The sequence below is a fragment of the Symphalangus syndactylus genome, chromosome 1 (assembly GCF_028878055.3).
Source record: "Symphalangus syndactylus isolate Jambi chromosome 1, NHGRI_mSymSyn1-v2.1_pri, whole genome shotgun sequence".
In the NCBI taxonomy this organism is placed as follows: domain Eukaryota; kingdom Metazoa; phylum Chordata; class Mammalia; order Primates; family Hylobatidae; genus Symphalangus; species Symphalangus syndactylus.
In genome coordinates, this window is record NC_072423.2 from 77,274,487 (window position 1) to 77,301,759 (window position 27,273).

General features: G+C 45.8%; 1 protein-coding gene across 3 annotated transcripts in view; it reads right to left on the reverse strand.

Moving 5' to 3' along the window:
• PIEZO2 (piezo type mechanosensitive ion channel component 2) overlaps nt 1-25,042 on the reverse strand; it is a 479,216-nt gene extending 454,174 nt beyond the window's left edge. For all 3 annotated transcript variants that reach the window (XM_055238811.2, XM_055238801.2, XM_055238791.2), the window contains exon 1: nt 23,998-25,042. In XM_055238811.2, the coding sequence (XP_055094786.2) occupies nt 23,998-24,061 (64 nt within the window). In that variant the 5' untranslated portion in view covers nt 24,062-25,042. The remainder of the gene's footprint in view (nt 1-23,997) is intronic.
• Between the last annotated feature and the right edge of the window lie 2,231 nt (nt 25,043-27,273).

A 27,273-nucleotide genomic window follows, 5' to 3' on the forward strand; every position in this document is an offset into this window, starting at 1 on the left:
GATGAAATCCTCAGAGAGATGATGAGATCATCTTCCTGTAGGTAGAGTCAGGAAAAACCCAGCAGGGAACTCTGGCCCCTTTACCTGCCCCTCAGAATAAACAATACACTTCAAATGCCAGTGCTTCATTTTAAGCACTGGATAGTACATGGTCAGATTTTCACCTTAGATCAGTCTAGCAGAAATGGAGAAAACAGATTGAAAGAGCCAGATTATGGACCACTTATGAGGGTCAGTACTTGTTGAGAAAAGCTTTTTTGTACCTGAATGTATACTAGACTCAAATTAAGTCCAGGTGTTGATCTACCACCTTCTTGATATTTAACCACAAAATAAGTTAGGTAATTTTTCTGAGTTTCTATTTTCTCATGTAAAACCTTTCCTCCTTTCATTTCTTCACAAGTAAAATCTAGAGTCATACCCATTTCACAGAGCGTTTGCAAATATTAAATGGGAGAAAGAACACACACACACATGCACACATACAAAATACACACACCGTCTATCCTGCCAGGCAGGATGGGGATACTGCAATAAGCAAGAAAACCATTATAAGCCCTTCTTGAGCTGATAATTCAAAAAGTATGCAAATATGTTTTTAAAACTACGATGTGTCCGACAAAAGACAGTGCTGTTAAGTCATCAGCATTGTTACAACACTTACAATGTTGAATGTGGCATTTCAGCAATTTGAAAATCCAACTTTCGCCATTATCTGAAGATACTTGAGAAAGGAAACAAGTCATTCCTATCACATATACAACTAGACCCCTCTGTTTAGCTGACAAAACATGTGTTTACTGCTAAGAGTCCAGCACACTTCATTACATTGTTGGATTGTTTCCTCAATACATCTGCGGAAACCAAGACACACTCCATTCCAAATAAAGATTACCCTGCAGAGAAGAGCATCCTGGTTTTATGAAGTCCTGTTGTAACCATAATGAAAGAGGAAAAGAAACTTCAAAGCCAGGATTGAGTAGCTCTATGCCAGGAAAAGAGAGTCTAGTTCAGGGCAGGACAACATTCCAGCCCCCACTGACAGCAACTCTGGATCCTCTCTCTGAGCAGTGCCAATTTTTCCAAAGTGTTTAGAGGTCCCTGCCAGCATTGGCTTTCATCAATCTGATTGTATGAAGTGGCTGAGTGAGTCTGAGATAAGATAGGGCAAGAGAAATACACAGGGAGTCATTCACACCTGCTAACTCGAGGGCTGCCAGGGCAGCTCTAGTGCCCAACGGTAGAGGAAGAACAGTGCCTACCATAAGATGGACAGACAAGTAGCACGTGACTGTGGTTTTATCCAGAGTATTGTCAAAGCACACATAAAAACTCCATTTATTTTCCCAAATACGTTAACCTTCAGTCTTACTTACCCCAGACCTGCCTTACAAGTAGAACAGCGGGCAGTTCTGTCCATGCCCACCAGAGGCCTGCAGCACAGGTAGCTGAGCCATACGGCCCCCGCATAGAGACTGATTGCTTTGGTTTAAAGTCTCCGCCTCACTTTTTTAAAGTCAATATTCCCAGTAGGTTCAACATGAAGTTTTTACTGTCACAGTTTTATTATTTTCCAGAAATCGGTTTTGGTGGTGAGGAATGATCTGTTATTTGCCCAGCATCACTCCCCTCTCTCCTTTCTGTTCACATGCAAGGACTCACCTCATTGCACTGTGCCAGCCTGAGCGCCCATGGCCACAGCAATGACTGTTCCATCCTACTGTCCCCTAGGCCTGGTAAAGGGCCCTCCTCACACAGTCCTCTTCCCACCTTTAGTGCCAGTTTCTTGGTCATCTCCCACCATCATTCAAAATACTCCAGGGTGCACATGATCTGATGAACACCATCAGCTATTTTTTTATTCTGAGAAATACAGAGAAGCTGAACTATTTATGGTTTAAAGAGGATCTCAAGAGCAGGAGCCATGCCTTACATATTTTTTTTTGTATTCCCAGAATTGAGCCATCCTGATAGACCAGTAAATGTTTATTGAATGAATCAATGAAAGATCAACATCACAATAATAATTTATATTTATTAGATGCTTACTATATGCCAGGTACTATGTAACAGTACCTTAAGTACATTATTGTTTTTTTTTTTTAAAGCCCCAGTGACCCTATGAGGTAGTTACTTTTATTGCCTCCATTTTACAGATGAGGAAACAGAGACTGAAATGAATGGAGGAATGAATGAACATACTGGTGTCATTTCCATTGCTGTTGTGTGAACATTTAAGGCAATGCACTGAACTGTTGTGTGCTTACTACAGGCCAGGCCCTACCCAAGACACTGTGGGTACAGCAGGGAATAAGACAGAGAGTGGGAGCTTGTTTTCCTGGAACAAATGGTTTAGTTGGAGGAGAGAGGAGGCAGGAGGCAGATATTACTAACCAAACTCACTAACATGAAAGAATTGAGACAGTAAGTCCTGTGAAGATAATGACAGAAGTGTGGTGTGAGGGTGAGTGACCAGGATCGGGTGTTTGAGGGGTGCAGAAAGAGGTCCCTGAGTAGGTGACATTTAGGCTGAGATATAGGAGGAAATGCTCATCAGAGCACATAGCCACTGCAAAGGACTTAAAGCAAAAATAGTTGTATCTGAATGCGATGGTTAATACTGAGTGTCAACTTCATTGGATTGAAGGATACGAAGTATTGATCCTGGGTGTGTCTGGGAGGGTGTTGCCAAAAGAGATTACCATTTGAGACAGTGGGCTGGGGAAGGCAGACCCATCCTTAATCTGGTGGGCACAATCTAATCGGCAAATATAAAGAAGGTAGGAAAATGTGAAAAAGAGGGACAGGCCTAGTCTCCTAGTCTACATCTTTCTCCTGTGCTGAATGCTTCCTGCCCTCGAACATCAGGCTCCAAGTTCTTCAGTTTTGAGACTCAGACTTGCTCTCCTTGCTCCTCAGCTTGCAGAAAGCCTATTGTGGGACCTTGTGATCATGTAAGTTAATACTTAATAATCTCCCATTTATATATATACATATATATGTATGTGTATATATATATATGACATATATATGTATATATGATATATATGCATATACGTGTGTGTGTGTGTGTGTGTGTGTATCCTATTAGTTCTGTCCCTCTAAGAGAACCCTAATACAGATTTTGGTATCAGGAGAGGTTCTAGAGGAACAGAATATTAAGGATGGAGTTCTTTCATTGGTTTTGGGGTTTTTGGAGTTGGCTGCTTAGTATGATTAGACCTGAAAATGCTAAGGACTCTACTGCTAACAGTATGGAGAACACTGGTACTCCTGGGCATGAACTGTTTAGAGAGTTACACAAAAGAAATGCATTTGACACTCCTGATTCACCACCCATGACAGGCAAGGAGTTTAGTGACTCTATACCTAATACCTTTAACCGTATGTGGAGAACCAAGGAACGTAATGAAGCTGGTTGGTTGCTCCTAAGTTCAGTGGACAAAGTGATGAAAGAAAATGATGAACTCAGGGATTCCGTCTCCAGGCTTCAGAAGCACATACTCAGCCTCAAATCTGCTAAGATTGCCCTGAGTGAGAGTCTTATCTCCTGTAGAGAAAGAGCTGAAATTGTGGAAAAACAGACACAAGCTGTGAGAGTGGCTGCCCTGCAATGAAAGATACATGCACAGTCCCGCCAGGTGTCTACTGTTAAAGTGAGGACATTGATTGAAAAAGAATGGGACCCTGCAACTAGGAATGGGGATGTGTGGGAGGATCCTGATGAAGCTGAGGACACTGAGTTTGTAAACTCTGATGAACCTTTTTTGCCAGAAGGAACAGCTTCCCCATCCCCAGTAGTGGCAACATCCCCTCCCCGAACCATGCTGCCATCAGCCTTTCCACCTTTGTCTGAGGACATAAACCCTGCGCTGCCTGAGGCAACCGTGATGGCCTCCCCTGAGGCAGTTTCCAGGCAAGATAATGTTGATTCTCCTCAGAAGCCTCCCCCAACACCTCTGTTTGCTTCTAGACCTATAAATAGACTAAAGTCCTGGCAGGTCCCTAAAGGTGAAGTTGAAAGTGTGACCTATGAGGAGGTGCACTACACTCAAAAAGAACTGTTTGAGTTCTCTAATTTATATAAACAACAATCTGGAGAACAGGCCTGGGAATGGATATTAAGGGCATGGGATAATGGTGGAAGTAACAAGGAGTTGGATCAGCCTGAATTTATTGATTTGGGTCCACTGAGTAAGGACTCTGCATTTAATGCTGCAGATCAGGGAGTTAAAAAAGGTTCTAATAGTTTATTTGCTTGGTTGGTTAAAATATGGATTAAAAGATGGCCCACTGTGAGCGAGCTGGAAATGCCTAATCTTCCTCAGTTTAATGGAGAGGAAGGGATCCCAAGGCTTAGGGAGATTGGGATGGTGGAGTGGATTAGTCACTTTAGACCTACGCATCCCAGCTGAGAGGGTCCAGAAGATATACTCTTGACCAATGCCTTGTGAAACAGATTTGTGAGGGCAGCACCTGCATCTTTGGAACCACAGTCAGTCACTCAACTACAAAACTTAAATACAATGAGAATAACTGGATCCCGAGGTGGCAGGGACCAAGTGGCAGCACTCAACTGTCAAAGGCAAGGTGGGCGTAGCTACCATAATGGACAGCAGAGGCAAAGCGGCAATCAGAATAGTCTCACTCATGTAGAGCTCTGGCATTGGCTAATTAATCATGGTGTTCCTAGAAGTGAAATTGATAGGAAGCCTACTGCAGTCTTACTTAAATTATACAGACAGAAAACTTCTAGGTCGGATGGACAAAAGACTAATTTGAATTATAAAAACAGAATCACAGCCCCTCAATCAATTTCCAGACTTGAGCCAGCTTATGGACCTAGAAACCCTTGAATGAAGGGGAGGCTGGGTCCCCTTGAGGAAGAACCCCACGACATTATGGACAATATATGCAGTGAATCTTTCTCCCATTCTTCCCCAAGGAGACTTCCAGCCTTTTACCAGGGTAACTGTGCACTGAGGAAAGGGAAATGATCAGACATTTGAGGGACTACTGGCACTGGCTCTGAGCTGACGTTGGATCCAGGGGACCCAAAATGTCATCGTGGTACTTCAGTTAAAGTAGGGGCTTATGTAGGTCAGGTAATTAATGGAGTTTTAGCTCAGGGCTGACTTACAGTGGATCCAGTGGGTCCCCAGCCTCATCCTGTGGTCATTTCCCCAATGCCAGAATGCATAATTGACATAGACATACTCAGCAGCTGGCAGAACCCCCACATTGGCTCCCTGACTAGTAGGGTGAGGGATACTATGGTGGGAAAGGTCAAATGGAAGCCATTAGAGCTGCCACTACTTAGAGAAATAGTAAGTCGAAAACAATATCAAATCCCTGGAGGGACTGCAGTGATTAGTGCCACCATCAAGGACTTGAAAGATGCAGAGGTGGTGATACCCACCACATTCCAGTTCAACTCTCCCATTTGGCCTGTGCAGAAGACACATGGATCTTGGAGAATGACAGTGGATTATCACAAGCTTAACCAAGTGGTAACTCCAACTGCAGCTGCTGTACTAGATGTGGTCTCATTGCTTGAGCAAATTAACACATCTCCTGGTACCTGGTATGCAGCCACTGACTTGGCAAATGCCTTTGTCTCCATTCCTGTCCATATGACCCACCAGAAGCAATTTGCCTTCAGCTGGCAAGGCCAGCAATATACCTTTACTGTCCTACCTCAGAGGTATATCAACTCTCCAGCTTTTTGTCATAATCTTATTCGGAGAGAACTTGATAGCTTTTCACTTCCACAAGATATCAAACTGGTCCATTACATTGATGACATTATGCTAACTGGATCCAGTAAGCAAGAAGTAGCAAACACACTGGACTTATTGCAGAGACATTTGTGTGGCAGAGGAGGGAAATAAATCCTACTAAACTTCAGGTAAAACTAAATTTTACTTCAGTAAAATCTCTATGGGTCCAGTGGTGTGGGGCCTGTCTAGATATTCCTTCTAAGGTAAAGGGTAAGTTGTTGCATTTGGCCCCTACTACAACCAAGAAAGATGCACAATGCCTGTTTGGATTTTGGAGGCAACACATTCCTCATTTGGGTGTGTTACTTCAGCCCATTTATCGAGTGACCCAAAAGGCTGCCAGTTTTGAGTGGGGTACAGAACAGGAGAAGGCTCTGCAACAGGTCCAGGCTGCGGTACAAGCTGCTCTGCCACATGGACCATATGACCCAGCAGATCCAATGGTGTCTGAGGTGTCAGTGGCAGATAGGGATGCTGTTTGGAGTCTTCGGCAGGCTATATAGGTGACTCACAGAAGAGGCCTCTAGGATTTTGGAGCAAGGCCCTACCACCTTCTGCAGATAACTACTCTCCTTTTGAGAGACAGCTCTTGGCCTGACACTGGACTTCGGTGGAAACTGAATGTTTGACTATCGGTCATCAAGTCACCATGTGACCTGAACTGCCTATCATGAACTGGGTGCTTTCTGACCCATCTAGCCATAAAGTGGGTCATGCACAGCAGCATTCCACCATCAAATGGAAGTGGTATATACATGATCGGGCTCGAGCAGGTCCTGAAGGCATAAGTAAGTTACATGAGGAAGTGGCTGAAATGCCTATCATCTCCACCCCTGCCACCCTGTCTTCTCTCCCACAGCCTGCACTGATGGCCTCATGGGGAGTTCCCTATGATCAGGTGACAGAGGCAGAGAAGACTAGGGCCTGGTTCACAGATAGTTCTGCATGACATGCAGGCACCATGTGAAAATGGACAGCTGCAGCACTGCAGCCCCTTTCTAGGACATCCCTGAAGGACAGCGGTGAAGGGAAATCTTCCCAGTGGGCAGAACTTCGAGCCGTGCACCTGGCTGTGCACGTTGCATGGAAGGAGAAATAGCCAGATGTGTGATTAGATACTGATTCATCGGCTGTAGCCAATGGTTTGGCCAGATGGTCAGGGACTTGGAAGAAGCATGATGGGAAAATTGGTGACAAAGAAACTTGGGGAAGAGGTATGTGGATGGACCTCTCTGAGTGGTCAAAAACTGTGAAGATGTTTGTATCCCATGTGAGTGCTCACCAGTGGTGACCTCAGTGGAGGAGGAGTTTAATAATGAAGTGGATAGGATGACCCGTTCTGAGTGGACACCACTCAGCCTCTTTCCCCAGCCACCCAATGGGCCCATGAACAAAGGGGCCATGGTGGCAGGGATGGAGGTTACACATGGGCTTAGCAACAAGGACTTCCATTCACCAAGGCTGACCTGGCTACAGCCGCTGCTGAGTGCCCAATTTGCCAACAGCAGAGACCAATACTGAGCCCTCAATATGGCACCTTTCCTCAGGGTGATCAGCCAGCTACCTGGTGGCAGCTTGATTATATTGGACCCCTTCCATCATGGAAAGAGCAGAGGTTTGTTCTCACTGGAATAGACACTTACTCTGTGTATAGGTTTGCCTACCTGCATGCAATGCTTCTGCCAAGACTACCATCCATGGACTCACGGAATGCCTTATCCACCAACATGGTATTCCACACAGCATTGCCTCTGACCAAGGCACTCACTTTATGGCTAAAGAAGTGTGGCAGCGGGCTCATGCTCATGGAATCCAACATGGTCTTACCATGTTCCCCATCATTCTGAAGCAGGTGGATTGACAGAACGGTGGAATGGCCTTTTGAAGTCACAATTACAATGCCAGCTAGGTAACAGTACTTTGCAGGGCTGGGGCAAAGTTCTCCAGAAGGCCGTGTATGCTCTGAATCAACATCCAATATATGGTACTGTTTCTCTCATAGCCAGGATTCATATGTCCAGGAATCAAGAGGTGGAAGTAGAAGTGGCACCACTCACCATCACCCCTAGTGATCCACTAGCAAAATTTTTGCTTCCTGTTCCCATGACATTACGTTCTGCTGGCCTAGAGGTCTTAGTTCCCGAGGAAGGAGCGCTGCCACCAGTAGACACAACAACGATTCCATTAAACTGGGAGTTAAAATTGCCACCTGGACACTTTGGGCTCCTCCTACCTTTAAGTCAACAGGCTAAGGCAGTTATAGTGTTGGCTGGGGTGACGGACCCAGAATCACTGGGTTATCTCCAGCATGCATGGAATACAGGAGATCCATTAGGGCATCTCTTGGTATTACCATGCTCTGTGATTAAGGTCAATGGGAAACTACAACAGCCCAAACCAGGCAGCACTACAAATGACCCAAACCCTTCAGGAATGAAGGTTTGGGTCACTCCACCAGGAAAAAAACCATGATCTGCTGAGATGCTTGCTGAAGGCAAAGGGAATACAGAATGGGTAGTAGAAGGTAGTCATCAATACCATCCATGACCATGTGACCAGCTGCAGAAACAAGGACTGTAACTGTTATGCGTATTTCCTCCTTCTTTTGCTAAAAACATGTTTGTGCATGTATACACTTGTACTAAGAAAATCATTTTATTTCCTTTCCCCTTTATCATGTGACATAAGATTTATTGGCTTCATATCAGCATTTAAGTATTGTTAACCTTATGTAATAGTATTTGGGTTTGGGATTGGCACGTTTCTGGTTGTACGAGGGATAGTTGTATTATGGTAGGCATAATTATGACCTTATTATTGTCTTTATTTGAAGATCTCAGGAAATGTGTATGGGTTCAAGTTGACAAGGGGTAGACTTGTGATGGTTAATACTGAGTGTCAACTTGATTGAAATATACAAAGAATTGATCCTGGGTGTGTCTGTGTGGGTGTTGCCAAAAGAGATTAACATTTGAGTCAGTGGGCTGGGGAAGGCAGATGCACCCTTAATCTGGTGGGCACGGCTGGGCGCGGTGGCTCACGCCTGTAATCCCAGCACTTTGGGAGGCCGAGGCGGGCAGATCACGAGGTCAGGAGATCGAGACCACGGTGAAACCCCGTCTCTACTAAAAATACAAAAAATTAGCTGGGCGTGGTGGCGGGCGCCTGTAGTCCCAGCTACTCGGGAGGCTGAGGCAGGAGAATGGCGTGAACCCGGGGGGCGGAGCCTGCAGTGAGCCAAGATCGTGCCACTGCACTCCAGCCTGGGCGACAGCGAGACTCTGTCTCAAAAAAAAAAAAAATCTGGTGGGCACAATCTAATCAGCTGCCAGTAAATATAAAGCAGGCAGAAAAATGTGAAGAGAGATGGGCCTAACCTCCCAGTCTGTATCTTTGTCCTGTGCTGGATGCTTCCTGCCCACAAATATCAGACTCCAAGTTCTTCAGTTTTGGGAGTTGGACTGGCTCTCCTTGCTCCTCAGCTTGCAGACAGTCTATTGTGGGACCTTGTGATCGCGTAAGGTAATACTTAATAAACTCATATATATATATATATATATATATATATATATATATATATACACACTTAATAAACTCCTATATATATATACACACACATGCACACATATCATATCATATTAGTTCTGTCCCTCTAAGAAAACCTTGACTAATACACTGAGTAACAAAAATAATTCCAGTGTTGTTAGAGGGTGCAAGAGCCAGGGGCTTTATAGGGCAAGTTAAGGATTTAGGGTTTGCTTTTTAAGTGCAACAAGAAAGTACTGGAGGGTTTAAGGCAGAGGAATGATATTTGACTTCAGTGTTGAAAAGACTCATGTGATCAGCACGTAGAGAAGGGACATTACAGAGGGATATGAAACAAGAGGACCCTCAGGAGGCCACTGGCCGCCCAGTCATGAGGCGGTGGGGGGGATGCAGGATGCTGTGTGACTTACTTTAACTCCCTTGTTGGTTTTCCACTATGCTGCTGCTACACCTGCAAATGTGTGTAGCCTGGTTATTTTCTGGCATTCTACAGCTGCTGGAATATCTAGTTTCTAGGACTGTTTCTCTCTTTGGCCACTTTGTTTTTCTAAAATAAAGAGTACAAACCAAAGTCCACAAGCACACGTAAGAAAAAGGCAGTCCCAATTGTCCTTCCCTCTCACGGCTGTGACAGTGACCAACCGTCAGCACTGGCTTCACGCTCACACCTGAAAAGTGAGATTTCTGGTCTTCTAAAAAGGCCCTCATCCCAAAATACACTCTTTTATTGTTCTATGTGGTAGTCCAAAAGTCTAGAATTTTCCCATGTGTGCTCCCAGGACATTAGTGCCAAGGGTAAGAAATAGGGGTTCTGTGGTCAGGTAAGTTTGGAAAACACTGCCCGTTGTACTAAACTCTTAGAAATTCACCATTTGCAGTAGATACTAAGCTCTGAACAGTCTTGCCATGTATAGTATTTAACTTTTAGCCCAGCATTTCTCAAAAAGACCTAATCATGAAACTCAGTATCTCACTGTCATAAATTACTGAATAAATAACACAAAAATAAATAAAAATGTTTCGCAACAGGAATTACATCACAAAATTCAAGGTGCTACATGGGAAGAAAGAAAAAGCATGATTTGGTGAAGAATGGAGAATCAAAAATCAGTGCCCAAGGGGGATCAGCACTAAACTACAGACACCATGGATAAGCTTTGAAACCCTCTTATATTGACCCCCCACCCCACCCACGGTGTTGTGTAATTGTTAAGGGGAAAGAAGAAATTAAGTAAGCAAAAAAAAAAAAAAATCTTATGTTTCTATTAAGAAAAGGATGGAGATGAAGTGCCAAGAATTGGGATGAGGAATACAAAGATAGGAATATTTAGAGACTTTCAAAATAAGATTTCAAGCAATTTTCAACCTCCCTTTGGGCAAGAGCCAAAACAGAAACCTAGAAAGCAGTAATGTCCAAAGCGATAACGAGATATGAACCAACAAAAACTCAGACATGAGTTCCTTTGACTTTGGAGAAAACAAAAGCCAGGGCTATTTTAAAGTAGGAGAAGCTGGGTGAATAAACATCTTGGATGACTGTACGATTCTGGTGGGGAATGTACAAGATCTCACTGCAGGGGTGCAGAAAAAATTGAGCAAAATCAGAGTATGATTTTAAAAAGCAACTGAAAGACAAAACCACCAGTGGGCTATTAAACCCACACTTCAAATATGCTCTTTTAAAGAAAATGCATTATATGCATATTCAAAGCTATAAAACATTACAGTTTGGCTCACGTTGCAAAGATTTATTTATTTATTTGTTTATTTAGATGGAGCCTAGCTCTGTTTCACCAGGCTGGAGTGCAATGGCGTGATCTCGGCTCACTGTAACCTCCGCCTCCCGGGTTCAAGCAATACTCCTGCCTCAGTCTACAGAGTTGCTGGGACTATAGGTGCGTGCCATCATGCCCAGCTAATTTTTGTATTTTTAGTAGAAACAGGGTTTCACCCTGTTGGCCAGGATCGTCTCAATCTCCTGACCTCGTGATCTGCCCACCTAGGCCTGCAAAGGTATTTTAAAAAGAGTTTGTTTGACTGGGATACTTCTCCTTCCTTGGGAGATTAGCACTGCATTTTCAACATAGATCCCAGAACTAGATTCCATTTGCAAATCTGAGTATGGATCTACTGGAATAGATAACCAACTGGTGTCATAAGGATAAGATAATATCTGACGTTTGTTTTCTTCCAAGTAATAACTTTGGGAGGATACATCCTTATTCTAAAGATAATTTGCTCAAAAATTTTTGATACCCAATTTAAGAAATGCTTTAGGGACTGTGTCACATCTTTTAAAATAACCTACATGGTGGGAAATTGTTGCACTTTGACGGTGGCTTTAATGTTTGAAAACAGCTCAGAATAGTGATAAGTGGAGTCCAGTGAATGAGGCGGGAGCGTCAGGCATTGGGTCAGAAATGCAGTGTGGCTCTAAGGTGATGCAATGGCAACCACGATGATGCTTTGCAGCAAAACTGATCATGCTTTGAAAGTTATTGCTAAGAGGTTTGTGGTTGTTAATGAAAAATCCTAGGAGCTGCAGCCTTCTAGAAAACACTGGCTCACAAGAAACAAAGCCCATTTTACGAGGATCCCTCTTCTCACTGCCTTGTAATCTGACCTTTCATCTTCTCTGGTGACTTGAGGACGGGTTGCCAGAGGCTGTGTGCTATAGCAGCCTTGTCTGGCCTGCAATGCAAGCCTGGCTCCAGCTAAGAACATTTCCTTGATTACCAGCTAGACTGATTTTGGGCCCCAAGGCCAACAGGAGTCAGGATTAACTAAGCATGAGCAAGCTCTAATATTTAGTTTGAAAAATATTTAGTTTGAAAACCAGTGTTTAGTTTGATGAAAAGAAGGAGAGGGGGTTGAAGAACAGGAAGCTCACACCCCCACAGCTAATGCTGGAGCCATGACAGCAACACCTGCAAAGGGAGTCCCAGTGTGAGTCTCTGACCTACACACACCTGAGGTGTTTGTGCAGCCTTCCCTTTCCTTTTATAGGTAATAGAATTATCTGAGATCTCATAAAGTCTACAATGTCAATGTAATATTGCAACTCATTACATTCAGTATTTTACTCAGTATCTTTTTCTGACTCAAATCTTGTTTATATTGTCCTGTGTTCTTATACGATCGTTTAGCTTCAATTAATAACTATAATGTAGCTTGGTTTTCTTTAAAAGCATGTCCAGTAATAAGCTATGGGTGATGAAGCTCCTTTATTTCTGCAGATTCAGAAAGCCAATTCAAATCTAAACATGCTCACACATCTTGTTCATGCTATTCCCATCACGGGTGTAAACAGTCTGCATGATTCTGTATTAGGAGCAGGTGAGGGAGGATCATCGAAATATTAGAAGCTCAAAGCCTAAACCAGAACGTCTCTCCTTCATAACCAACTGTTTTGTAAAATCCTGAACCACATCTCTAACATGGTTAAAAAAATTATTGTTCTTAGCAGCTCCTAACCTTTCTTTGAGGGCAAGTCCTAAGTGTATGTACATATGATGGTTATTAAGGAGGCCAGAGCAATTTAGATATAAAAATTCTGGCATGTAGGTTAAAAAGCAGTGATTTATGGCCATACCTTTTAATATTAAAAAAGGCATGTGCAGACATATTACCCTGAGAATTGTGAAAATATTTCTTAGCCTTGAACACCTCATTCTAGAGATGATGTAATTGAAAAACAGAGAGTTTCTGTAACTTGGCAAAGTCGCATAGCTCGTTATGAACAGGATCCAGATTTGTTCGTTAGACCCTCAAACCAGGGCCCTTTCCAACCTGAGTGCTGCCTAGGTTCCCTAGCAGGGGTCCGTGTTCCTGCACAATGCCAAAGCCAGTGCTGCCTGGCAGGGACAGTCCAGGGAAAGCAGCAGGAGGGAGGTGGCAGGAGCAGGGACGGCCCAACTCTGCCCATCTCTCTAATTCACTTCCATGGTGCTTCAGTTCAGAATTACCAGCTTGCTAAGGGTCTTCATCCTTCTTCCTTTTCCGCACCTGTGGCCAAACTGCTGCCCTAGAGGGTTTGACCACAAGAGAAAACAGATCGATTTGTGTGGTTCCAGCAGAGCTAAAAACATTTTTTAAAAAATATGCATTTCAAGGATGTGACTCAAGTTTTACCATCGTCAAATGGGTTTTTCCTTTTCTGTTCCCTGCAAAGCAAGTAGAAGGTATTAATTGCTATCCTGATACAATTCACATTTATGAAAGTCACAGAGTATGCATTAGGCTGTTATAAATTTTATATTCAAAGACTTAAAAACCAATCGCTATAGGAAACTAGACCTAACTATATTTTCACACTTCTGAGATGTTCAAGAGAAAACAAAAATGAGTCAGTGAATGTTTTAGTCAATTGGTAAATATTTCTTCAGTGTTCCTGTGTATTATAGTCCTTGCTGGGTAGCTGAAGTGTAATGATCAGGGGTAATATTCACAATTTGAAAAACCTACAATCCAAAAGATATGGTGTTTTGTTGTTGTGGTTGTTGTTGTTGTTGTTGTTTTGTTTGTTTTTCGAGACCAAGCCTCATTCTGTAGCCCAAGCTGGAGTGCGGTGGCACAATCTCGGCTCGCTGCAACCTTTGCCTCTGGGGCTCAAGCAACTCTCATGCCTCAGCCTCCCCAGTAGCTGGGACTACAGGCGTGTGCCACCTCACCCAGCCAATTTTTTGTATTTTAGTAGAGATGGGGTTTCCCCCATGTTGCCCAGGATGGTCTCAAATTCCTGAGCTCAGGTGATCCACCCTCCTCAGCCTCCCAAAGTGCTCGGATTACAGGAGTAAGCCACCACACCCAACTCAAAAGATGTTTTGAAATGGTTGCTATCTGTATATTGAGGAGTAAGTTCCATGCTAGGGATATCAACAAGGACTATACAAGATCTCTGAACCTACAGACACACAGAAGGAAAGACAGTGATCCTATAACGGAATATTAATACAACACTCTGTAATGAGTATGCAAAGTGGCGGGTGAGCACAGAAGGAACAAATCTTCCTGCCTGGGAAGCAGAATTAAAGGAGAAAAGATGTCACATTGTTTCAAAGGTAACCATGAACCATAGCACTGAGGCTTTCTGATGTATCTGATTGGGAAGAAGAGAGCAAAGACAAGACCATTCTCAACTTTCAACAGGTCATGCTCCAAAGCTTCTCGTAAGCTGATTGGTTCTCTCAATTATCTGCCCACTGAAACTGTGCTGCTCTCAATGAGAAGGAACTCACACTAGCCAATGTTTTACTCATAATCATGCCTAACTTCTGAGTCTGGAGCTATTCATAAAAGCAACTATTGAGTATTTACCATATGTCAGGCACTGCGCGAAGCACTCTATAAGCACTGACATCTAAGGTTTGCAACAATCCTCTGAGCTATGTTCTATTATTATCTTGTTCCAGATGAAATATCTCAAAAACTGAGGTCAAACAATTTGAACAAGGTCACACAGCTGAATGACAGAGCCAAGATCAGTACTCAAATAATCTGGCGTTAGAGCTGGGGCTCTTAGTCAAGATGCTACATTTCACCTTCAACATCAGAAACCATATAATGCAAATAAAAGAAGGAGGAGGAGAAAGAATTTTTGTATTGTTTCTAGTGTGTAGAGCAGGCCCTGAGAAAGATGTGCTACTTTCTGTATTGGAAGTCGTCTTGATAAGCCCCTAATTGCCCAGTGATATTATGACACCCTAAAAAATGGGCATCTAGATCATACCTGTACCCACAATGTAAATACTCTCTCTCCCATTTATTTAAAATGTCCATCCCATCCCACCTAGACGATGGGAGCAAATAAGCTATTTGACCTAATATATGAGTAATAAATAGCCATTTTATCTTTCCACAGATATTTACACTTCAAATAAAGATGCTTGTTACTCAAAGAAATGGGTTGGGAGAAGTAAAATAAAAATGTAATCAGCAGTGTAGTAGGGTCACTGGCCTTCCTTTCCTTTAAGGGGTTCTGGGACTCAAATCTGGGAAGTGATTGTGGGACCATGACTCTTTCTTTTGGTATTTCAAGATAGACTCTGTTCACTTGACCTAGAACTCTTCTGCTTATACAGATCGAGTCAGAATTCAGCAGACTGCCCAACGAGTTCTCTTCTAGGGTCACCATGACCACCTACCCAATGCCGTAGGACTCTCAAGTCAGGCTGTTCAGATTGCTTCTTTGACTCCGATGTTCCCCATGATGGCAACGTGCCCACCTGGTCTTTGGTGATCACATGGCCCCTGCCACCTGGGATCCAACCATCCCCACTGCAGTTAAGGACCCCAGTCAGTGGCAGCAGCTTCCATTGCAATCTCTGACCTGCAGAGAAGAGCAGCCCCAGAGCTCTTCATGGACACCTGAGGCTCCCTTCACAAATTTCTTTCCCCACACTTGTGGTGAAAGTGTGTCCTCTGCACCCTCCCAAGGTGGATGAGCAGATCTTTTATGATAAATCCACTGTAACATCCCAATCTCCCTAAGCCTTTGGATCCCTTCCACTACAGCATACCAAGGCAGCTGTGGCATTTCAACTTCGTTTGGTGTAGGCCACCTTTTGGTGCCTGTTTCCGCCACCAACCAAATTGTCAGAGCCCTTTCTAAGCCCTGGAGGTACAACACTGACCAGATCCAATTTCATGTTCCTTGCGTCATTATTCCACACCCTAATACCCATTCCCACATACGTTCCTCTAATTTATGTCTAAATTGAGAAAATCATGTTATTTTGGAGTATAGATCTCAGGGGTCATACTTTGTGCCTCATCTTCAGAAGCCTAGGGACTCGAGTCTAGCTAAGGTCTAGAAACAAAGAGGGGTGTTAGCGTAGATCCTCAGAAAAATGTCAGTGGTGTCTGCAAGGTACACTAAGGTACATTCACCTACAGGAGGCATAGATGATACTGTTATTGCATGCTAATATCCACTCTCTGTCATGGCCACAGACCTACCTTTCCCATTTTAGCTGAGCACATTATCCACCAAAATAAGAATGACATTTCCCAGCTTCCTTTACAGTTAGGTAGGTGGAGAAGATTACTAAACTCAGGCTAACTGGATGTGAGCAGAAGTGATTTTTGCAGCTTCCTGGCTGTACCCGTAGAGGGTGGGGAAGGAGTGTTCCTTCTGCATCTGCCACCTCCAGCCTTCAGCTTGATGTCGACATGGTAACAGGCTGTCTTGAACCATGCAGATGAGTGCAACCCATGTGGGACAGAAAAGCATGGCTGCAGCCCTGGTAAACTTCATTAAGCAGAGTTAACATACCTGCTCCAATCACCTACATTTTGACTATCAAGGGAGAGAGACTAAGTTTGTCTTATCTAAGTATCATTATGCTGAGAAACCTACATGGAAAAGAGAACTCAAGAACAGAATTGTCTTTGCTTAGAACTGGCTGACAGGACCTTCTATCAACTGGAGAAAAGAGCCTATTTGCTGCCAGTCAGGACTACAAGCCTGTTGGGCTAATGACCAAGTCGTGTATTTAAGGGAGAATGGTAACAATGGATTGACTGGTTTGACCAAGGTTAAGGCTTGAATGTAATTGACCATTGAGAAAAGCCCCAACTGTGCTTCTCGGAAGAAGATTCTGGGGGGCTTAGGGCAGGTGAAGGCACATCTGGCACCACACAGGGTAAAGATGGAATGAGTCCAAGAGGCCAGGTTGGAGGCTTGAGGTTCCGCATGCTGCGGGGCGCACAGGATGTAGAGCCATGCAACACTTATGTGGACTGAGATGAAAGCTTAAGGGCAAAACTTAGAGGTGTGCCCAAGAACAAGGTGCTTGATGTGGACAGCACTTGCACCCAACGCAGCAGTGGCACCCACAGTCTCATCACAAATGTGCAGGCTAAGGAGCAGACGGACGACTTGTTCACTTGACCTAGAACTCTTCTGAGCACACCAGAGAAGGCCCCCGGGAGACAGGATACTTGGTGCTGACCAAGTTGAATCTGAAGTGGGGTGGAGAGTTCACAGTTGGCAACAATACTGAGGAGACAATAACCTGACTTTGGGTTGCAGAATGAAATCACTCCCGAAGAGAGCAGTGAAGGTCTCAACAAAAGCTTCCCCCTCCAGGTGACTGGTGACATGGCCACAGAAAGCCTAAGTAGTTTCTGCAGAGCTAACCTCACAGATAGACCAAACCCATTCCTTTTTTAGAAACTATATTGATAATTTGCAAGTTCATATACAAAACTAGTTTAAATATGTCCATCCACAATATCCTAGTTTAACGCAGAATTGTGCCCAAACAGTACAGCACAAAAGGGGAATTTAAAAATAGCAAGTCTTAATCAGAAAACTTCAACATCCTATATGATAAAGCAAGGCAAATAAAAATTATATGTATATGCTGCAGGTACAATGAAAACATTTTATAAGCTGGTAACTGTTATATATATTTTCTTTTAAAAACCCAACAACACATTGAAAAAATGCAAAGCTATACGTTGCTCTTAAATTTTAAAAATGGTTTAGCTAAATATTCTATGCTTATTAGATTATTACTAGACAGTTAAGAAATTATAAAATTATTAGAAACTGTGTGTCTGGTGGGGTTTTCAAGATGTTCAGTATGTACTTCTCATCATTTTGATTTTGCCACATCCTAGACAGGTCTGGAAGGTCAAGTGGAAGCTCTGAGGAGTATGACAAACTTCAACTGACAGCCAAACATTTAAAAAATGCTTTATAGGCCAGGCGCAGTGTAATCCCAGTATTTTGGGAGGCCAAGGCAGGAGGATCACTTGAAGTCAGGAGTTCAAAACCAACCTGGCCAACATGGTGAAACCCCATCTCTACTAAAAATCCAAAAAATTAGCGGAATGGGGTGGTGCATGCCTGTAATCCCAGTGACTCAAGAGGCTGAGGCAGGAGAATCGCTTGAACCCGGGAGGTGGAGGTTGCAGTGGGCGGAGATTGTGCCACTGCACTGCAGCCTAGGCGACAGAGTGAGATTATCTCAAAAAAAAAGGGCCAGGCGTGGTGGGTCATGCGGGTAATCCCAGCACTTTGGGAGGTCAAGGCAGGTGGATCATGAGGTCAGGAGATTGAGACCATCCTGGCTAACACAGTGAAACCCCATCTCTACTAAAAATATAAAAAACCAGCCGGGCATGGTGGTGGGCGCCTGTAGTCTCAGCTACTCGGGAGGCTGAGGCAGGAGAATGGCGTGAACCCGGGAGGCCGGGCTTGCAGTGAGCCAAGATCGCGCCACTGCACTCTAGCCCAGGCGACAGAGCAAGACTCTGTCTCAAAAAAAAAAAAAAAAAAAAAAAGAAAAGAAAAAGTTTTCCAATGTTTTTGTTTTTAGCCTCAGTTCAATGGGATTTTTTTTTGACTGATTCCACGTCCTCAAGACAACTGTTTAAATCAACAATCTCACGAGCTCTAATGTTGTAGATTATACACATGGGATCATCATATTGTTCTTCATCAATTGTTCTTCAATATCCAGATAGCTTATGCTATTCTAAGTTCTCCTGAATATTTATGCAAAAAAGCATATTATACACATCATTACTGTGTAACTTCACATACAATTAACTGTTAGTAGCACAAGGACCCAAAAGGAAAATGACATGTTAGAAATAAAATCACATTAAATAAAGACTACAAAAATGATGCTGAAAGACAAAAGTAAACATTATTAGTATTTTTCTAGTGAGAACAATATGTAATTGTTCCAAATGTTGTTTTTAAGTCATATTACTTAATCAGAAGAATGCAACTGCAGATTTGGAATATTGAGTAAAACTGGTGAGAAAAATCTTGAGAATTAAAAATCTCTAACACACACACACACACATACACACTCCCTCTCTCTCTCATATAATTCGGCTCTAGGAAGGCACTAAGTTGCCTTCCCGTGAATCCCACATCCTCAGATCAGCCTTCTCCTGGCCCACGCTCTTACCTCCTAGTCTGTTAATTTTGACTGAGACATGGCCTGAGCATTCTGCTCTCTGCTTATCTTCATAAAGGAAAGGCAGCACTGCTGTGTCAGGCTTTATACAAGGTGTGCTGTGCACACTATCTCACAACCATGCATGTAATTCGTGAGTGTTAAAAGCAAAACAAAACCATAATAGAATATGTTATTTACCATTTTACAGAAAGAAAAGAGAAACAAATGAAAGGAACTCCACAATCACACAGTGAAGGGCAGAGCCATGATGTCAATTAGAGTCTCTTACACTGCCCGATGGCGACATCATCCTCCCTCAAAGGTGAAGTCCAAAGTCATCTTCTTATCTCTGACTACGAACAAACACACATCACCCATGAAGAAGCACACACACTTACAAAGCAACAGGATGGACATATAGCTCCAGCACCCACAGCTCAGGAGACAACATGCTCATGCTCGTCGGTGTGGATGAAATATTTTATTTTAGAAATAAGCTCTAAATTTCCAATCCTTTCCACTGTTCCTTTTTTCATTTCTGAACTTGATAAATAGTATCTACTTATATAAGGCTGACAAAGCATGACAGAAAAGCAAGTTACTTTATTAAATGCTTTCCATGAATCCTTTGGCAGCTGCAGCCACCTACCACTGAGAGCTACAGCCACTGCGATAGGGGAGGCCAATGCTGATCACATAAACATTAGCTCCATTTGTAATTCTTGGACTGTGTGGAAGTGTGATTTCAAAATGATATATATTACACAGGAAAATACATCATGCTATAAAGAGAAAATTATGATTAGATAGCCATATCTAATATATTTCAAAAGTGAGCCCATATTTTTACTCACATGTTAATCCAACTATCCTTAAAGGAAGTTTTGAGATTCTTTCTGGATTGGAATATTGTTTTTCAGAGCACTAGTTGATTGGTTGATTCTTGTTTGTGGGACACAGTCCCCTTTTCTGCTCTGCTCTTTCCTAAGCTCTGATTGCCTGTTTTAGGGGACAGGCAGCCATGGTCTCTAATCCCCTGTTCTCCCAAGCGAGGCTTCCCCTTTCCTCCCCCGAAAATGTGTAAGTCATTTCTTCCAGGCAAGACATTAGGGAACTCCAGGCAACACTGGGCAAGATGGAATAAACAGTCAGGACCATGAATTAAAAACAAATACACCAGTGCATTCTTGACTCTGAAAAAATCTCAAATCATATACCTAAAGATGGGTGGTATAATAGAATCATGTTAAAAGAAACTAAATGTAAAATATTTGTAAAATGTTCAATAATTATCAGTTATAATTATTAGAGATTGCATAATATGGAAAGTCTTTACCTTTTTGTGTATTATGTGTAAGAAAAAAATCAGATGACTTAGCAACTAGTCACAGATAATTTGGGAGATATTTAAAGTTTTTGATGGCTATGAATATATGCATATCCATCACTGGATGTTCATTTTGGATGGTAAATAACATATTCTATTATGGTTTTGTTTTGCTTTTAACACTCACGAATCACATAACATCTACATTGAAGAGGCCTGATTTCACTTATCACTTCTCTTAAAATTTCTCTTATAGGGAAAAAGAAAAAAATCTGTAACCATTATATTAAACACAATAGCAGTTAATTTTTAACATCTATCATTAAGTAAAAAGACTAGGAATCTCTATGCAGGAAAATTTCAACATCAGTGTTAGAGAAATGAGTTTAAAGGAAAATATGTAAGCTTCTGCAAAGGCTTAGCCTTGAAGGCTGCCTTTTCCAGATATAAAAATAGATGGCTAAAATGTAAAATCGATTCTAATGGCAAGCAGACCTTTGCACTCACTATGCGCAGGAGAGAAACCTGAATATTTGACTTAGTAGCACCTTGGGAGTAGGCAGACCTGAAAACCCTCCAATAACCTTGGAAATCTCCACTTCTTGCAGAAAAGAATCAAATGCTCAAATAAGGTGGCATATCTGCTCAGCCCTCTTTCATCCCTGTAAGTAAGTATCATGATTAGAAGATGTCAATAATTTTCCACAATGCAGGTTATCTTTTCTAAGCACCCAACACGTGAGGTGGTCACTGGGGTCAGGTCTCCCAGGGAACTCAGGCTCTCTTCCAGCCAGGGGCCAGTCCACCTCCTCTGCTTTCTCCTGGATGAGGCTTTTCCTAGGACAGGGGAAAGCAACAGGTTCCAGGCTGAGCAAGGGGGACCACTCCTTCTAACCCCCCAAACACTCATACTCACACTCACACATACTCATAAAACATGTGCACACTCACACTTATGCACTCAAACTCACATTCACACAAACTCATACACACTCATGCACACACTCGCACACCCAGGTTAGTCTCCCTGAACCCAGAGAGGTGTGGGAGTCCTGAAGAATGAGTTGGACAAAGAAGGCAGCCCCAGAATCTCCTGGGCAGACTCAGCTGTCCCCCAGGGAGGACGCAGTTTGCATGTTGGCCAAGGTTACTATCTTGTCGCCTCTGGAAGCCGAGCTCCTCCCAAAAAGTCCAGGATCAAAGTGGACTCAGGCAGCCGGAGCCCCCAGCCTGCCCTGGGGCACAAGCCAGCCAGCAGGAGGTGAACAGTGTGCGGGCACCACAGAAGAAGCTCGGTGGGGGTCCCAGTGGGGAGAGGCAGGGCTGAGTCCAGACCCCAGTCCCCCCACCTCCACTCTGGCTGCGAGTCAGCGCCCCAAGCCCCCGTGCCCAGCAACCCAAGCTGGGAGTGCTGTGAGCCAGGCCAGCTCCCCTTGGGAGGGCAGAGTACTACAGCCCTACTGAAGGAGTTTTTAGCACAGGCCACCAACCTTTAGTAGGACTGACAGGGCCCCAACCCCAGCATCCACGGGGCTTGGAGGCAGGTGAGCTGAGTCCAGGGAGCCCAGCCTGCAAGAGCCTATGCTCAGGGCAAGGTCGCAGGTAATCGCTGCTGGCGCTTCATTCCGCCACTGGTGCCAAGTCACAGAGTGGACCGAGCTGGCTGCAGGGAACCACCTGCCTAACTCTTCCAACAGTCACAGTGGGCTGCTGTCCCTTGGAGAGCGGGACGGGGGATGGGGAAGAGGGTGTCCATCCTCCAGGAACAGTGGGGAGGAGGACGGTGGATAGAGGAACTAGGAGGGAGGAGAGCGGCCTTTAACCTTAGTGCCACTCCCCAGGACCCCTCCCTGGTCTGCCCTGAGGACCATAAATCACGCTTCATGCTAAAAGCCCCTTGCTAACTCGGTCACTAGCTTCCAATTCACAAATAGTAAATGTGCCAGGCACAGTGCCAAGCGCTTAGGATACAGAGATGATCCCTGAGCAGTGACACCCTCTGTATGTAAGGCACCTGAAGAATCCCTTTCCCAAATCGCTTTTCAAGCTGGAGGGGAGAGAGGTGCATATCCGCTCTGTAGAAGCTTACCTCTTCATCTATGCGAGTGAGACTAGACCCCTGCGAAATGGAAACTCAAACTGCAAAGTACTGAAAGAGGCCAGCATCCACCCGCGGGTCCCTCCTGCTGCCCGGGGACCCTGCCTGGCCACACCTTCCCTCCACTCGGAGCGCCTTTCTGGGTTTTCCGCTGAGGTTTGTTGAAAAGACACCTCCCAGATTCTTCACTCACGAAGTGTGTTACAAAAACTCTCCCGGCAACTGTCCTGACCCTCACCAATCACGCTACAGCCCCCATTCGATTGCTTGCACAAATAAAACATTTAACACAGGTGTGATCAACTTCTGGCAAGATGCAGGGTCATCAACCTCGGTCAAGATGCAAAAAGGTGGCGTTTTCTGCGAAGGCCACGCCCTCTGTAAATACAGTTACTACTTGGTGAAAAGCGCTCTACTTCCTAGCTCTTGTTGGTGAGAGAGAGAGCAAGGAACCAGGGCCCGGCATTCTTACGAGAGGAATTCAATATCGCAGTCACTGCCTGTTTGAGGAGAAGCTCAGAAACGGTCCGACTCCCAGAACGCAGCACCCAGTTGCTTTGCACGCCAGGCCAGTCCTGGGGAAACGGTGCAATGCTTATCTGGGCGTCGAGGAGGCTCCCTTGTGGTCCTCCCTGAGCCCTTGCCAGTCCCAAGGAGTCCCAACCCTGCTTTCTAACCCTTTAAAATCTGGAGAGGGCGGCCGCTGGGAGGCAGGACTAGGTGTTGGGGGTCTATAGCCTTAGCATCCAGTACTTTTGTAGTAGGGGCTTTTCTGGAGGTTTAAAAAATAAGAAACGTCAAGGCACTGTCTCCCTGTACCTGGTCCTTCTTTTTCTTTTTTGAATGACCGAAGTCCTTCACTTCTTCCTTCACGGTTGCTGGGATTTGGGGTCTGGGAGAGATGGCCTCTGGGCCGTCTGGACGCACAGCATGCTGTGCTTGCAGGGTCACCGGGGCGAGGGGCTCAGGTAGGAGCCTGACTGTACCTACGATGGGGATGCAACCGCCTTCCAGCCACAGCAATGGCCATCCTTAGTGCACAAGTCAGTACTCCACGAAAGAAAATCCACGTGTAACTAAATTCAACATAAACAGTTTCCAGCACATGCCCATCCCGAGCATCCGGTTAAGATATACCCCGATCGCGCGCCCCAGAGTGGGAAGTGAGAGAGCCAGGCTGTGCACCAGGGACAGCGCGCGTCTGACGCCGCTGGCCTCCCGAATCGAACCCCAGAGCACCAGAGCCCTTCACTTTGTTAAGAAGTCCCCCACCCAGGCGCCCCCCTCGTCCTCCTCAAGTGCCCTCGGAGAGCGGACCAGACTCACCTACTGCCAGGCAGATGGGCAGCAGCAGCCTGAAGATGAGCCCGCACACCACTTCCGAGGCCATCGCGTCGGTCCGGAGAGTCGGAGCAGAGGGGCGAGGCTCGAGGGTCCCTAGGGGTGGTGGGACGCAAGGCCCATGCCCGTCTATGGCCTCTCGCCGCCGGCAGCTCGCAGCCACCCGAGCATCGCCTCGGCGAGGGCCGCGACGCTCTCTGCCCCGAGGGCGCGCTCCCAGGGCTCTTGGCCGCCCCTCGCCCACCGGGCTCTGGGTAGCCCCTCACCAGGCTCTTGGCGGCCACCTAGCCCGGCGCCCGACCCCCTGCGGCCGGCCCATGAAGTGTGAATCCTGGATCCGGCAGCGGCGGCGGCTTCTTCAGGGGTAGCTGATGCCGGGGCCTTGGAGAGGGACGCTTTGGGAGGGTCCTGGGAGGCGGCGCGGAGAGCAAAGGGGGCAAGAAGGGCGTGCTGTGCTCCCGCCTGGCTCCCGGGGCGTCGTTCGGGGGCGGCCGGGGAGTTTTCTACTTGGAAGCCCCTCTGAAGCCACCGCGTCTCCTTTGCCCGGCCTCGTCTCCGCTGCCCACGCAGGCTGCCGCGCTCTGGCCTCGGCCCCGGCTCTCGGAGCTGCCCCGCGGGCTCTGAGTCTCGCCCTCCAGCCCCCAGGCGGCCCGCGGCGGATCCCCGAGCGGCAGCGCAGCTCAGCCCCTGCGCCCCCCAGCTTCGGGCCGGAAAGACCGGGGTGGGAGCTGCCAGGCGCGCAGAACCATCCCCGCCACTACGGGGCTCGCCTTGTGGGTCTGGTCCGCGGGCGGCGCTGCAAGTCCCTCCCTCACTCGAAGAAACAGCGCGAGCGTGGGGAGAAATGGAGACCAGAGCGCATATCGGGTGAGTGGGTCTCCCACTCCCTCCTCCACCGCCTCAATTTAAAACTCAAGAGAAAAACCAGCGCCGTCCCGTCGCCCAGCGCGACCACCGCCCGCCGCCTTGCAGCCTCGCCCTCGCGGCGCAGCCGGGGCTCCCCGGCGGCGCGCGCTTCTCCACCTTCAATGAAACTTTCGAAGCCCTCACTCGGGGACGGGCGTGTCCCCCGGCCAATGGGATGGCGGCTCCGGGGCCTGCGCGCGCGGAGCCCGCCCCTGAGCGGCTGGGGAAGTGAGAGCCCTGTACCGGCGCGGAGGGTAAGCCGCCACCCGCGGCTCTCGCGCCTGGGAAAGACCCGGCCTGGCCTGCCAGGTGGGCTGCTCGCGTTGGCTCGCCCCCCGCGGACACTCCTGCTCCACTGGCTCCCGCAGCCCTGCGGCTCTGCGCGGTCCTGTCATTCCGGTGGTGCACCCTGGCATCCAGTCCACCCGGCCGGGCCCTGAGCTTGCCCAAACCCAGGGAACTGTTTAAGGTCCGAGGGAAACGCACAGGCCTGGCAGGAGAGGAGCCAGGGGCTTGAACAGTGCTGTGCGACCCCGACTTCTGCTGGGTCCACAGGTCCACACTGGCATTAAGAAGAATAGAGCCGAATTCATCTCACCATTGACCCTGTCCATATTTCACATAGCAAGAACTTGCCATTCTGAATAGACTCTGGGAATCCCGGGTCTTCCCCAACAGATATGCACCCACTTTGTGCATTTGGGAGAACTCTTCGTTTTCACCTCAGTTTTGCTCCTTGCTTGTCGTGGCTCTGGGGAAACAGAGCGTTGGCACTGAGAATATTCTCCCTTTCTCCTAGTGCACTCCTTTTTGCCTGTTCTAGGCAAGATCTAGAGAAATATGGCTCTAGCTGGGAGACTGCAGTGTGCCTGGGTCTTTTATTTAACTGTTATCCGAGAGTGGAGGAGACTTGCTAGAGCACAGTAGGGGTCTTTCCGGACATGGAGGAAGAGGCTGTTAGCACCTGTAGAGAGCACTATTCAGGACTGGCATTCCATCAGGAGGACACACTGGGAAGGACCTGGCTTCCCTTCCGCACCTACATTCCTGGCTTGCATTAGTTGGAGGGGATGGAGCAGTGAGCTGATGAAAAACATGCAAACCCCCGTCTTCTTAGCCATTTGAAACGCTTTTGCGGACATCCCTTTATTGAGACAGAGTAAGCTTGTGGCTTGAGCTTAGGTGCCTTCACGAATTCTCTGAGAATTACAGAGAAACCATGAACCATTGCTTTTTGAATGAAGACTCAAGATACTTGGCATATGGTGAAGACACCCTGAAACTTAAACCACCCATGTGCTCTGCCATCCTCAAGAAGCTTGGATAGCACCTAAACCCGGGTGTAGTCATGAGCTCAACAGCAGACCTGCAGGAGACGATAGAACTTAAATTAGCAGCCAGTCACCAAGAAATGCTACCAAGAAATGGTTTGTGTAGCCTGTTTGTAGAAGCCTGATATAAATCTACCACTAATTTTGATGTTCGTAAGTCTGCCTTCACATCCATGCCCTCCCCACCTCACCCCATGTACGACTCATTCTTGAGAGCTAATAGGTGAAGGACTCCTGAATTTTAAATAATACTGTGTCATCACATGAATTCTGTATTCTCTGAATACTTTCTCATGTTCTTGATAGGCTTCCCATACTAACAACTGTCTAGACTTTTTCACAATAATTATCTTTCAAAATAACATAAGCTGGGAGGCACAAGATTCCCAGCAGGTGGGTGGTCTTACCAAATAAACTTCGGGCTTTCTCTGCCACAGTATGCACCAACTTGGCTGTTGGGGCTTTAGAGATTTTAACAACTACATCCCAGTTCTGAGACTTCCAACGTATGTACTCAAGGGGAAGTTTCAGCGGTCTAGACTACATCTGAAATAGGCTTCTCCATGCTGGTTACATGTTGCAGTCACCTGGGGAGCTTTTGAAAAACACTCAGTCTCCACACTCCCTAAAATCCTGATTTAATTGGTCTGCGATGGGGCCCCCACACCTGTATTTTTTTTAAAACTCTCAAGTGATTCTTAAGTATGCAGTCAGGGGTGAAGACCGCTGTCCTCATTTTCATATCAGACTCAGAAAACAGTCCATTGGCTTTCAAAACCAGCATCTCCAAACCTCATCCACCTTTCTGAAGCTGTATTTTCTTTCACACTGGACTTGACTTGAGTATACATATCCACAGCAGTGGCATTGTTTTTACAAGGGCTGTTTAACCCTAAATTTTCCCTGCTCTCATAGAAGCAGTATCTGGTGTCTAGATAGGTTAGTTTTTAAGGACTCACCAGCCCATGAGGGTATTGATCACTGTTCGGGAGCTCTGCTTGTCTGGCAAACTGTATTCCAAAGT